General features: G+C 40.0%; 1 protein-coding gene across 1 annotated transcript in view; it reads right to left on the bottom strand.

Moving 5' to 3' along the window:
* CSMD1 (CUB and Sushi multiple domains 1) overlaps window positions 1-13611 on the bottom strand; it is a 1578457-nt gene that overhangs the window by 436267 nt on the left and 1128579 nt on the right. Inside the window, exon 11 of the mRNA XM_081517452.1 lies at window positions 8773-8885. Within this exon, the coding sequence (XP_081373578.1) occupies window positions 8773-8885 (113 nt within the window). The remainder of the gene's footprint in view (window positions 1-8772; window positions 8886-13611) is intronic.

A 13611-nucleotide genomic window follows, 5' to 3' on the forward strand; every position in this document is an offset into this window, starting at 1 on the left:
TCTGTCTCTGGCGTGAGACAGCAACACTCAGCTCTATTTTCACTGAAACGATTCTAAAATAGCCTAAACAAGCCTAAAATGGGTCTTGTTTTACCACACAGCAGCACATCACAGGGGACATTTCCTTTCATTTACCCCCTGCTAAAATTTAAATAGCTATGGCAAATTACATAAAACATGATTTGTGGAAATCAGTTCATCAACATGTGTAATGAACTCTAACTGAACATTATTTTTGTGACAAAAAACAAATGATACAGAGTTAACCTGCTTAACTGGAGACAGTGAAGCCATAAAAATACAGGGCTGCCAGCACTGGGAACTCATGATTGTTTGAACAAATATGCAGATATTACGTTTGTTTCCTGTCCACCCTCTTCAGTGCTGGAGAGACTGTCGTCATGGGAAGCCCACCCCTGAACTGAGATTTTGTTTTCCTTTCTCTTCTAGTGAATAAAAATGATCTGCTATAGCATATAAAGTATGTTGTTTTAAATGTATATAATCTCAAACTCTATTTCATTATTATATTTTAACAAGAATTCTTCTGTATTATTAAATGAAATTTAACACTGATTTACAAAATTATTTATACTCAGCATTTACCTTTGTAATTTATGGTAGAAATTTGGAAATATAACGTAGAACAACTATGCACTAAGCCAGTTAACTTTCCATATATATTGTTCTGCTACTCACTATATATATATATATATATATATATATATATATATGTATATATGTATATATATATATACACACACATATATGTATTAGAATTAGTGTTAATCGCTCAGTCATGTCTGATTCTTTGCGACCCCATGGACTATAGCTCTCCAGGTTCCTCTCTCCATGGCATTCTCCAGGAAAGAATACTGGAGTGGGTAGCCATTCCCTTCTCTAGGGGATCTACCCAACTCAGGGATCAAATCCAGGTCACCTGCAATGCAGGCGATTCCTTACCATCTGAGGCACCACAGTAGCCCATATATATTAGCTATCTATCTATCTATCTATCTATCTATCTATCTATATATATATATATATATATATACGTGAATTCCCTGGAGAAGGGAACATTGACCCACTCTAGTATTCTGGCCTGGAGAATTCCATGGACTGTATAGTCCATGGGGTCTCAAAGAATTGGACACGAATGAGTGACTTTCACTGTGAATTACATATATGATTTATACATGTATTAATTATGTATGATTTATATATTTATGAATAATATTTGTATACATTATACAAAATTATATAATACATAACGGTTATATATTCAGCTCAGTTTAGTTGGTCAGTCATGTCTGACTCTTTGTGACCCCATGGACTGCAGCACGCCAGGCTTCCCTGTCCATCACAACCCCCAGAGCTTGCTCAAACTCATGTCCTTCGAGTTGGTGATGCAATCCAACCATCTCATCCTCTGTCGTCCCCTTCTCCTCCTGCCTTCAATCTTCCCCAGCATCAGGGTCTTTTCCAATGAGTCAGTTCTTCACATCAGGTGGCCAGCACATTGGAGTTTCATTCAGCTTCAGCATCAGTCCTTGCAATGAATATTCAGGACTGATTTCCTTTAGGATGGGCTGGTTGGATCTCCTTAAAGTCTAAGGGACTCTCAAGAGCCTTCTCCAGCACCACAGTTTGAAAGCATCTATTCTTTGGTGCTCAGCTTTCTTTATAGTTCAGCTCTCACATCCATACATTACTACTTGAAAAACCGTAGCTTTGACTAGATGGACTTTTGTTGGCAAAGAAAAGTCTCTACTTTTTAATATGCTGTCAAAGTTGCTCATAGCTTTTCTTCCAAGGAGCAAGCGTCTTTTAATTTCATGGCTGCAGTCACCATCTGCAGTGATTTTGGAGCCCCCCAAAATAAAGGCTGTCACTGTTTTCATTATTTCCCCATCTATTTGCCATGAAGTGATGGAACTGATGCCATGATCTTAGTTTTCTGAATGTTGAGTTTTAAGCCAACGTTTTCACTCTCCTCTTTCACTTTCATCAAGAGGCTACTCAGTTCCTCTTCACTTTCTGCCATAAGGGTGGTGTCATCTGCATATCTGAGGTTATTGATATTTCTCCCAGCAATCTTGATTCCAGCTTGTGCTACATCCAGCCCAGCGTTTCTCATGATGTATCTGCATATAAGTTAAATAAGCAGGGTGACAATATACAGCCTTGACATACTCTTTTCCTATTTGGAACCAGTCTGTTGTTCCATGTCCAGTTCTAACTGTTGCTTCCTGACCTGCATACAGGTTTCTCAAGCGGCAGGTCAGGTGGTCTGGTATTTTCATCTCTTTAAGAATTTTCCACAGTTTGTTGTGATCCAGTCAAAGGCTTTGACATAGTCAATAAAGTAGAAGTAGATGTTTTTCTGGAACTCTCACGCTTATTTGATGATCCAGTAGATGTTGGCAATTTGATCTCTGGTTCCTCTGCCTTGTCTAAATCCAGCTTGAACATCTGGAATTCATGGTTCATGTACTGTTGAACCATGAACATTTTGAGAATTTTGAGCATTACTTTGCTGGTGTGTGAGATGAGTGCAATTGTGCGGTAGTTTGAGCATTCTTTGGCATTGCCTTTCTTTGGGATTGGAATGAAAACTGAACTTTTTCAGTCCTGTGGCCACTGCTGAGTTTTTCAAATTTGCTGGCATATTGAGTGCAGCACTTTCACAGCATCATCTTTTCGGATTTGAAATAGCTCAACTGGAATTCCATCACCTCCACTAGCTTTGTTCATAGTGATGCTTTCTAAGGCCAAGTTGACTTCTCATTCCAGGATGGCTGGTTTTAGGTGAGTGATCACACCATTGTGATTATCTGCGTTGTGAAGATCTTTTCTGTACAGTTCTTCTATGTATTCTTGCCACCTCTTCTTAATATGTTCTTCCTCTGTGCCTAACTTTGTATGAAATGTTCCTTTGCTATCTATAATTTTCTTGAAAAATTTTCTTGAAAATTAGTTATATATTATATACACATATTAAGTTTTATAGTAAATGGATGGGTAATATTGCTTGCACAGCTGTATTATAATTTTTTACATCATATTTTTTCCTTTTGAGTTTTTTAATTGATTACTTTGAATTAAATATTTTCATATGCAAAAAGGTTTTAAACAACAAATCTCACCTTTCTTAGATTGCCTTCTCAGACACCTGAAATATCTCCCTAAAGAGTTATTGCTTTTTAAACTTTGCATAATATTTTGAGAATACTTTTCTTAATTATCAGCACATTCTCTCTTTCCATATACACGCATTTATATATGCAGATGTGTGTATATGTGTGTCTGTGTGTGCCTGTGTGTGCACATGTGTTCAGTCACTTAGTCTTGTCCAACTTTGAATCCATGGACTGCAGACCATCAAGCGCCTCTGTTCATGGGATTTCCCAGGCAAGAATACTGGAGTGGGTTACCATTTCTTTCTCCAGGGGATCTTCCCCACCCAGGGATCCAAAATGAGTCTCCTGCTTGGTGGGCAGACTCTACCAGTGAGCCACCTGGGAAGCCCAGTGAAACTAGCATTGTTATTATTTTCTCCCTTAATATTATTATTTTTTTAAAGAGGAATCTGACACACAGGAGTTTAGACAGATCACCCTGAGTTACACAGCTGAGTGACAGAGTGAGGACCCTGGGTAGTCTGGCTTCAGAGCCTCCATCCTGAACTATTACAACAAATGCTACTTACAAGTACTGTAAAAACCTAGAAAGTGAAACACGTGTAAGTATTAGTGGTATATATTTTCTGATCATATAATAGACAAGTATTTTTTCAGTGAAATAATGTGATTATTTATATATTTGATTGGAGAAGGAAATGGCAACCCACTCCAGTATTCTTGCCTGGGAAATCCCATGGACAGAGGAGCCTGGTGGGCTACAGTCCATGGGGTCACAAGAATCAGACACAACTTAGTGACTAAACCACCAGCATATATTTGATGATCACCTGTGTAAAATGTTTTTATTTTATTGCCAATTGCTAGCTTAATATAGCATTCTGGAAATAATAGTTTCAAGGACATCTTTTTTTTTCTTTAAATTAATTAAGTTGTTGATTCTAGTTTATTTTTAACTGAAGCGTAGTTGATAGAATGTCAGGCTACTTTAGATGTACAGCACCTAAACTGACTTCTATACATATATATATATATAGTTTATATATATGCATGACTTAGCAGCAGCATATATATATATACATACATATAAATATATACATAAGCAGATGCTTGCTGGTTATCTATTTTATGTCAATATATACTAGTATATGTATGTTAATACCAAACTCCTAATTTATCCCTTCTATCCTCTTTCCCCTTTGGTAAGTTTGTTTTCTGTGTCTATGAGTCTTTTTCTTTTCTGTAAATAAGTTCATTTACATCTTTTTTTTTGTTTTAGATTCCATGTATAGATGATATCATATGATATTTGTCTTTCTCTATCTGGCTTACTTCACTTAGTACGATCATTTCTAAGTCCGTATGAAGTCTTTCTTTTGATATATGATATTCTCTCAATGTTTAAAATCTTCATATCTTACATTATCTCTGTTTTAATTATCTTATAAACTATGGAATATTGTTCTGTCAAAAAATAATAAGTGGCCTTGGACTGGCTCTCTCGTGAGGACTGATGGCCGTCCACTTTTTACCACATCTGAGGCTGTAGCTATTAACCGGCTATCAGGTGGTTAGCAGAGTACTAATTAGGACTGAATGTGATTCTAACTTATGCTGTATGGTCATCAAACAGAATCATGATGCCTGGAGGAATATTCGATTGTAATTGAGACTGCTTATATTCATTAATATTCAAGGATCCTCAATTTGGGAATGATGCTCCTCTCTCAAGTTTTATCCTAGTCTTTACGGCACGTGCATTAGAACTGCTGGATGTAATTCACAGTCACTTGCCTGTTGGGGAGTGTCTGGTATTTGACAGATGTGTTTAGATTCTACCAGAGGCAGGAGCAAGCACAGGTCAAGTGGAAAGGATTCTACCTCTGCACACTTTCTTAAATAACTCAGTCATGTAGAAGTTCAATTAAAGGTCAACTCTAAAACCCCAAATGCCAGGAAGTCTTCAGCAATCATCTGTTCATTCAAGCCCTCACCTTCACACAGGATGCAAATACCCTTTGGTAGCATTTCTCATTAAAAAGAGTCAGGACATCCCCCTCACAGCCATGCTTCCAGCAAGGAGGAATCTTCACACTGTGTGGATAAGGATACTCCTGTAGGAGCCTCTAGTCACCACAAGACTTTTCAACGTGGTCACTGTCCTTCATCTCACATGGCAAGGGTGTAGCCCTGCTATGCTGCCTTCACTCTTGGGCTCAAGACACCCTCACCCGCCGGCTTTACGGGTTTGACATTGGGAAATGCTTTTAATTACCTGCCCCACTGGCTTGGTGAGCAGTTAAGTACCAGCTGCTTTTTTTCAGCTGCTGAATACCCAACAGTCGACACTTGGAAGACAAGGGCACACTGCTTCTTTGCTCAAATTCACAAAATAAAATGGAATAAAACAAACTCCTAGCTCTCCAGATTGGTATATCTCATTTTCACATATGTATGCACACATTTGTCATGTCAAAGATTTCAATGAACTCTGTAATCAATGGAGCCAGTAAGATATTTAAAAAACTGTATCAAAGAAAAATTCAAAGAAGATGTACATATAGACAATTAGCAGTACTGAAACAAAACTGCTAATAGATGCAAAAGTCTTCAATATCCATAATTGAATCCCCCATGCCGATTTTCTATTTTTTCCTGATAATAACTTACAAATTATTTCTTTCCTTATATAGATCCCCTAACAGTGAAATAATCCAAATAAAATAACCACTATTTCTACTTTATTACAGTTCTTTAAATTTGTTACTTCCTTAGAATTTTGAAATTTATGGAAAATATCTAAAATTTTGAAAATTTAAATAGTTATGTGGGACTTAATGTTTTATTCTGAATACTTACATTTTCTTAGATTGTGGTTTATAATAATCAGTTTCCTTCAAATAGTAGATCTTTTCTGTGTCAGTAAAAATTGTATGTTTAAAAATGCAATTTCCTGGCAATTTCGATCAACTATCAGTGCCAAGATATTTGTAAGAGTATAAAACGACTCTGAAAAGGCTTCTCGTGACTATAACTTTAATTCATGATGAGAATAGGCTCTTTTCAAATTTATTGAAAAACGACTTCAAATCAATCATGGTTTTTGAAAGTATGTCAGTATATGCAAGGGCTTCCCTGATGGCTTAGACAGTAAAGAATTTGCCTGAAATGCATGAGATCCAGGTTTGATCTCTAGGTCTGAAAAATCCCCTGGAGAAGGGAATGGAACCCACTCCAGTATTCTTGACTGGAAAATCCCATTGACAGAGAAGCCTGATGGACTACAGTCCCATGGGGTTGCATACAGTTGGACACAACTGAGTGACTTTCACTCACTCACTCACAGTATATGTAAATAGCAGCTTAGATATATATTTTAAGTTTTATAAATAAGTTGTTTTAGACCATCATTAATATTCGTAAGGTCATCACATCATTTCTGGGGACACATTTCATCATTTCTTTTAGTCAAATACACAAAGGATCTAAGCTGAAGATACAAGCAGTACATCCATCACTGCTTTGGTTTTGCATAAATGCAAAGGAAGAATTTAATATGCCCATGAGCCTTCTTAAATGTTTATTTCTTGAGTTAAAATGATGTAATTACTGATACAGAGAACATGAAAGGAAGGCTCTACAGTTGAATGGTCTGTGTGTTCCTGTGTGTATTTTTTTGCCAGTGAAAACAGATGTGCTTCCCGACAGCTATGCCTTGAGGTTGGAATATCATGAAGATCATTTTCACTTTCCTGTTCTGGTCTCGGATTCCCCTTCTAATTTGTCTCACTCTCAGTTCTTCACCATTTCTAACAATCAGGAGACGCCGACCTATGGACCCTGGGATGGCCCGAGACACATGGTGAGGGCTGGCTGGCTGCCACGTCGTCACCTTTAGAACCAAAATGCACAAGAAGCAAGTTATGTGGACTAAACCTCTGAGAACCTGAAATCGGAAGGCAGCTTGCTGATTTTGTTTTTTGAGGGGTGGCAGTGAGAAAGGGTTTTCGTTTTTTTTTCTTCCGTTTTTGGTGGGAATAAGAAAGAAATAATTTAGCTTTTTAAAGATATTGTCATTGGATAAAGATTTTCCTGCGAGTTTAGAACCGTTTGGGAATGTCTAACAGAAGGAAATATCACTGCTTTCCCAGAAGATGTTGTCGGACACTTGAGGAAAGGCAGAGGCTCACAATCTAGACAGGCACTCGAGTTGGGTAGCTGTGTCCCGCACCTCCAGCCAATACTTGAGTCAATAGCTGAATATGTGGGGGTCTTGCAAAAGTGTGAAAATGTAGGCCATCTCAGGTTCATTATATTATTCTTTCTACTCTGTTTACACTTTGAAATCTTTCAAAATTAAAAAAAGTTTTGAAAGATACCTATCAATATGCCCCGGACAAAAATTGTGTTTCTGGGACTTCCCTGGTGGCCCAGGGGTAAAGAATCCACTTTTCCATGCAGGGGCCTGGTCAGAGAACTAAGATCCCATGTGATGTGGAGTAACTAAGCCTCGAGCTGCAAACTACTGGAGCCCACGTGCTCTAGTACCCATGTGACACCACTACTGCAGCTGGTGTAGCACAGATGGAGAGTCCACGCTCTGCAAAACAAGGTCCCATGTGCCCCAGCTAGGATCTGACGCAGGCACAGAAATACAGATGTGTTTCCTAGGACATCCAGATGAGAGAATGTAGATGGAACAGTGAGATGGTTTACACAGGCAGCACACAGGGCCCAGGGCCCTGGGCCACCTGCACAGTAGCTACTTCACTACAGCAACTCTCCGCATCTCACAACTCAGGGATGAAGCCAACTTCCCCGAAGGAACCTTCTCTTCTTCAGAGAAAACACAATCATAACTCTCAAAGCGAGGTTGTTAGTAGATTCTCCCCAACTCTGTTGAGATTGCCTTGTGCTCCGTTAAAAAACCCACACATTTGTACATGCTGCTGCTGCTGCTGCTGCTGCTGCTGCTAAGTCGCCTCAGTCGTGTCTGACTCCGTGCGATCCCATAGACAGCAGCCCACCAGGCTTCCTCGTCCCTGGGATCCTCCAGGCAAGAAGACTGGAGTGGGTTGCCATTTCCTTCTCTGATGCATGAAAGTGAAAAGTGAAAGTGAAGTCACTCAGTGGTGTCCGACTCTTAGCGACCCCATGGACTGCAGCCTACCAGGCTCCTCCGTCCGTGGGATTTTCCAGACAAGAATACTGGAGTGGGGTGCCATCACCTTCTCCGATTTGTACATGAGCACACATATAATAATTTTGTCAAATTGATGTCATTAAAATCCATACTCTGTTCTAAATGTTTTCCTTAGTTATAATCATGACAACTTCCTCCCAGGAAGAGAGAAAATGCCAAGATCTACAAGTACGAACACATTCCATCGCTTGCACGTGATACTTAATGTCACTCTCCATTTTGCCACCATAATGGCCAGCCAAGTTCTCAAGAAGTCAACATTTCCCACTTGCAAAAAAAGAGCTCTAAATACAATTATAACTAAGGAAGTTGCAAATAAGTCTCTATTTTTAAACATTGTTCTCATTGTCAGTTTCATTTATATCTGAAACGTAGAGAATGACCCTGGCCCTTTGCAAGAAAGGGGGTTTTAGTGTGTTCAGATCTTACCTTGATAAACGGCTTTGAATCCAGGTGAGGCTATGCTGTCATCAGACTGGAGGTGCAGCCACATCTGGTTGCTCATACTCACGATGAGGTCAGGAACACTGGATCCAGTGAGTCTGCAGAGACGAGAAATGCCAAAACCACGGTTTAAGGCACCAAACAGCTTCACTTTTACCTTGACGGGGCTGGGTGGGGTGTCCTTCTGCTTAAACAGGCAAGCCATATACATATAAGACCCTCCTTCAAAGAATCTATAGTCATTCGTAATTTATAGTCATAATCACAATATCACTGACATTTTACAGTAATGATTCTATATTATAACTGCAATTTTTATCTTTGACTTTAAAAATCAACAAATGGTGACTGACACTTCTGTGTGTCTGGAACTGAATGTTTCTTTTATTGTTTTTTACTTGCTCAGTTGTGTCCGATTCTTTGTGACCCCATGGACTGCAGCACACCAGGCTTCCCTGTCTTACATCTCCCGGAGTTGACTCAAACTCATGTCCATTGAGTCGATGATGCCATCCGACCATCTGATCCTCTGTCATCCCCTTCTCCTCCTGCCTTCAATCTGTCCCAGCATCAGGGTCTTTTCCAATGAGTCAGCTCTTCACATTAAGTGGTCAAAGTATTGGAGTTTCAGCTCCAGCATCAGTCCTTCCAATGAATATTCAGGATTGGTTTCCTTTAAGATTGACTGGTCTGATCTCCTTGCAGTACAAGGAACTCTTAAGAGTCTTCTTCAACACCACAGTTTGAAAGCATCAATTCTTCAGTGCTCAGCCTTCTTTATGGTTCAACTCTCACATCTGTACATGACTATTGTAAAAATCATAACTTTGACTATATGGACCTTTGTTGGCAAAGTAATGTCTGATTTTTAACATGCTGTCTAGGTTAGTCATAGCTTTTCTTCCAAGAAGCAAGTGTCTTAATTTCATGGCTGCAGTCACCATCTGCAATGATTTTGGAGCCTAAGAAAATAAAGTCTGTTACTGTTTCCATTGTTTCTCCATCTATTTGCCTTGATGTGATGGACCCAGCTGCCATGATCTTCATTCTTTGAATGTTGAGTTTTAAGCCAGTTTTTTCACTCTCCTCTTTCACTTTTATCAAGAGGTTCTTTAGCTCCTCTTCACTTTCTGCCACATAGGGGATGTCATTCTGCATATGTGAGGTTGTTGTTATTTCTCCTGGCAGTGCTGATTTCAGTTTGTGCTTCATCTAGTCCGGTATTTCACATGATGTACTCTGCAAAGAGTTGGACGTGACTGAGCGACTAAGCACACACATTCATACATAGTCTGCATATAAGTTAAATAAGCAGGGTGACAATATACAGCCTTCATGTATTCCTTTCCCAACTTGGAACCAGTCTGTTGCTACATGTCCGGTCTAACTGTTGCTTCTTCACCTGCACACAGGTTTCTCAGTAGGCAGGTCAGGTGGTCTGGTATTCCCATCTCTTGAAGTATTTTCCACAGTTTGTTGTGATCCACACTGTCAAAGGGTTTACCATAGTCAAGGAATCAAAAGTCGATGTTTTCCTGAAATTCTTTTTCTTTTTCTATGATCCAGGGAATGTTGGCAATTTGATCTCTGGTTCCTCCGCCTTTTCTAAGTCCAGCTTGAACATCTAGAATTTCTCAGCTTACATACTGTTGAAGCCTGACTTGGAGAATTTTGAGCATTACTTTGCTAGTGTGTGAGATGAGTGCAATTGTGCAGTAGTTTGAACATTCTTTTTCATTGCCTTTCTTTGGGATTGCAATGAAAACTGACATTTTCCAGTCCTGTGGCCACTGCTGAGTTTTCCAAATTTGCTGGCATATTGGGTGCAGCCCTTTCACAGCATCATCTTCTAGGATTTGAAATAGCTCAGCTGGAATTTCTCACCTCCACTAGCTTTGTTCATAGTAATACTTCCCACTCTCCAGGATGTCTGGATCTAGGTGAGTGATCACACCATTGTGGTTATGTGGGTCATTAAGATCTCTTTTGTATAGCCCTTCTGTGTATTCTTACTATCTCTTCTTAATATCTTCTGCTTCTGTTAGGTCCATATGATTTCTATCCTTTATTGAGCCCATCTTTGCATGAAATGTTCCCTTGGTATCTCTAATTTTCTTGAAGACATCTCTAGTCTTTCCCATTCTATTGTTTTCCTCTATTTCTTTGCACTGATCACTGAGGAAGGCTTTCTTATCTCTCCTTGCTGTTCTTTGGAACTCTGCATTCAAATGGGTATATCTTTCCTTTTCTCCTTTGCCTTTCACGTCTCTTCTTTTCTCAGCTATTAGTAAGGCCTCCTCAGACAACCACTTTGCCTGTTTGCATTTCTTTTTCTTGGCGATGGTTTTGATCACTGCTTCCTGTACAAGGTCTCTGGGTGCAGGATTTCCCATGCTCAAATGGGGGCAGCACTGGACAGACTGGGAGGTTTGGTCACCCTCTGTGGTGGACAGATGTCCCTTCCTGCTGGGTGAGGGACAACATCACACCATGAACATGGAAGGCTGTCTAAGCCAAGAAAATTCTGGTTCATTCACATAATGCATGGCTTGCACAGTCTGGAATTTTTATGTACCTTTACCACAAAATGCCTTTAAAAATTATACCTTAGAATGGAATCTTCTTGAGCACTAAAGATAAATACCAAGCCATGGAATGACAGTGAGGAAGCATGAACACACTGACTAAGTGACAGAAACCAATCTGAAAAGGCTGCGAACAGGATGAGTCCAACTCTGGGACTTTCTGGAAAAGGCGAAAGTACGGAGAGAGTTAAAAAAAAAAAAAAGCAGTCGTTACCAGGGGTTGGGAAGTGGGAGGGATGAACAGGTGGAGCATGGGGAATTTTTAGGGTAGTAAAGCTACTCTGCATGATACTGTAATGATCATATACTATGGATACGTGATAGATACTGTAATGATCGCTACACGTCACTGTACGTTTGTCCAAACCCGCAGACTGCAACATCGAGAGTGAATCCTAATGTAAACCATGAAGTTGGGTGATGATGATGTGTCCACGAGGTTCATCTTGGGTAAAAAAAAAAATGCAGCACTCTGTGTGGGATCTTAGTCATGGTGGGGTGGGGGGCTGTGTGGTCTGCAGACAGTGGTGGTGTGGAAGCCTCTGTACCTCCCTCTTAGTTTTGCTCTGAAAATAAACCTGCTCTAAACAAAGCTAGGGGATACACACACACACACACACACACAGAGGAACTCAAAGGTGAAAATAAACCTGCTCTAAACAAAGCTAGGGGATACACACACACACACACACACACACACACACACACACAGAGGAACTCAAAGGTGATCCCTCGTTAGAAGAATACTGACCGGGACAACAGCACACACAGCTGACAGATTTGGCAAATGCACTGAACGTCCCTTCTGCACATTAACGCCCAGGTCACAGCGAGCGGAAGCTTCAGTGAAGCATCCATCGTGTGTTAACAAAACAGTCACACAGCGGCTGCCATCAGCCAGTGAGAGCAAACACTAAATTCATTGACTGAAGTCAACATGCTGACAGAAAAGCACGCGGAAAGGGGAAAACTGTAAGAAAGAAGAAGTCAATTCAGCCAAAACCAGTGTCTCCAATCAGAGAGGAAGCTCTGCTGTCAGCATAGTTGTTTCAGGGGTATGAGCACATGGTTCGCCCCGTGCATCACATCACTGGGGTGTCAGCACGGCCTTCTGACTTGAGGCGCCACAGAGCTCGGCTCCTCAGGGGAAGATGAGCAGCGCTATGACCGGCGGAGTCCTCAGTGTCCCACAGATGAGAGAAGGAAGCGTTTCAGTGAGTGATGGGCAGGCGCGAAACAGGTGCTTCTTTCTGAAGATTCACCCATATGTGCTGCTCCACATGCTCGTTTGAAGGGAGACTTTTTCCCTTTCCCTATGCATAGATTTTCTTCACACGCAACATACCAAAAATGGCGCCGAGCATGGATGTCTGGCGTTAATGTCCTCTCTGACTGAGAAAGCTATACTATTCTTTCTTCGGGTGCTCAATCCTTATAGAAACGGTCCTTTTCTAGCCTTTTGCTTTCAACTATTCTATGTATATAAATATTTTACAGGTGTCTCTTACAAACAGCAAATGTTTGTTTTACATTTTCTTAATTTTTATTTTATTTACATTATTTTTATCCAGAGCCTTTAGACTTTTATTTAGAATATAGTTACTAGTAAATGAAAGCTCATATTTCTGGTAGTCTTGCTTTTTTGATTAGCCAATGTTTTTACTGTCTCTTTAACACCTCGTTTCTTTTCCTCAAAACTACAAAGATACCATTCTGTTGTCTTTTAACTTCTTTTATTTATATTGAGAAGGCTTCTATCAATCTTATATTTGCCCCTTTGAAAATAAAACTTTATTGCTTATTCTACCTGTGAGATTTTTCCTTGCTTCTCAGCAAATTTTTTATAATGTGCCAGGCTGAGGTATCTCTTGTATTATGCCAAATGTCTTCTATTTTTTTTTTATTTTATTAATTTAGTTATTTTAGTTGGAGACTAATTACTTTACACTATTGTAGTGGTTTTTGCCATACATTGACATGAGTCAGCAATGGGTGTACATGTGTTCCCCATTCTGAACCCCCCTCCCACTTCCCTCCCCATCCCTTCCCTCTGGGTCATCCCATTGCACCAGCCCTGAGCACTTGTCTCATGCATCGAACCTGGACTGGCGTTCTGTTCCACATATGATAATATGCATGTTTCAATGCAATTCTCTCAGATCGTCCCACCCTCACCTCCCACGGAGTCCAAAAGACTGTTCTATGCATCTGTGTCTCTTTTTCTGTCTCTCATATAGGG

Source organism: Giraffa tippelskirchi, chromosome 8 (assembly GCF_054371585.1).
Source record: "Giraffa tippelskirchi isolate mGirTip1 chromosome 8, T2T-mGirTip1v1.2.pri, whole genome shotgun sequence".
Classification (NCBI taxonomy): Eukaryota; Metazoa; Chordata; class Mammalia; order Artiodactyla; family Giraffidae; genus Giraffa; species Giraffa tippelskirchi.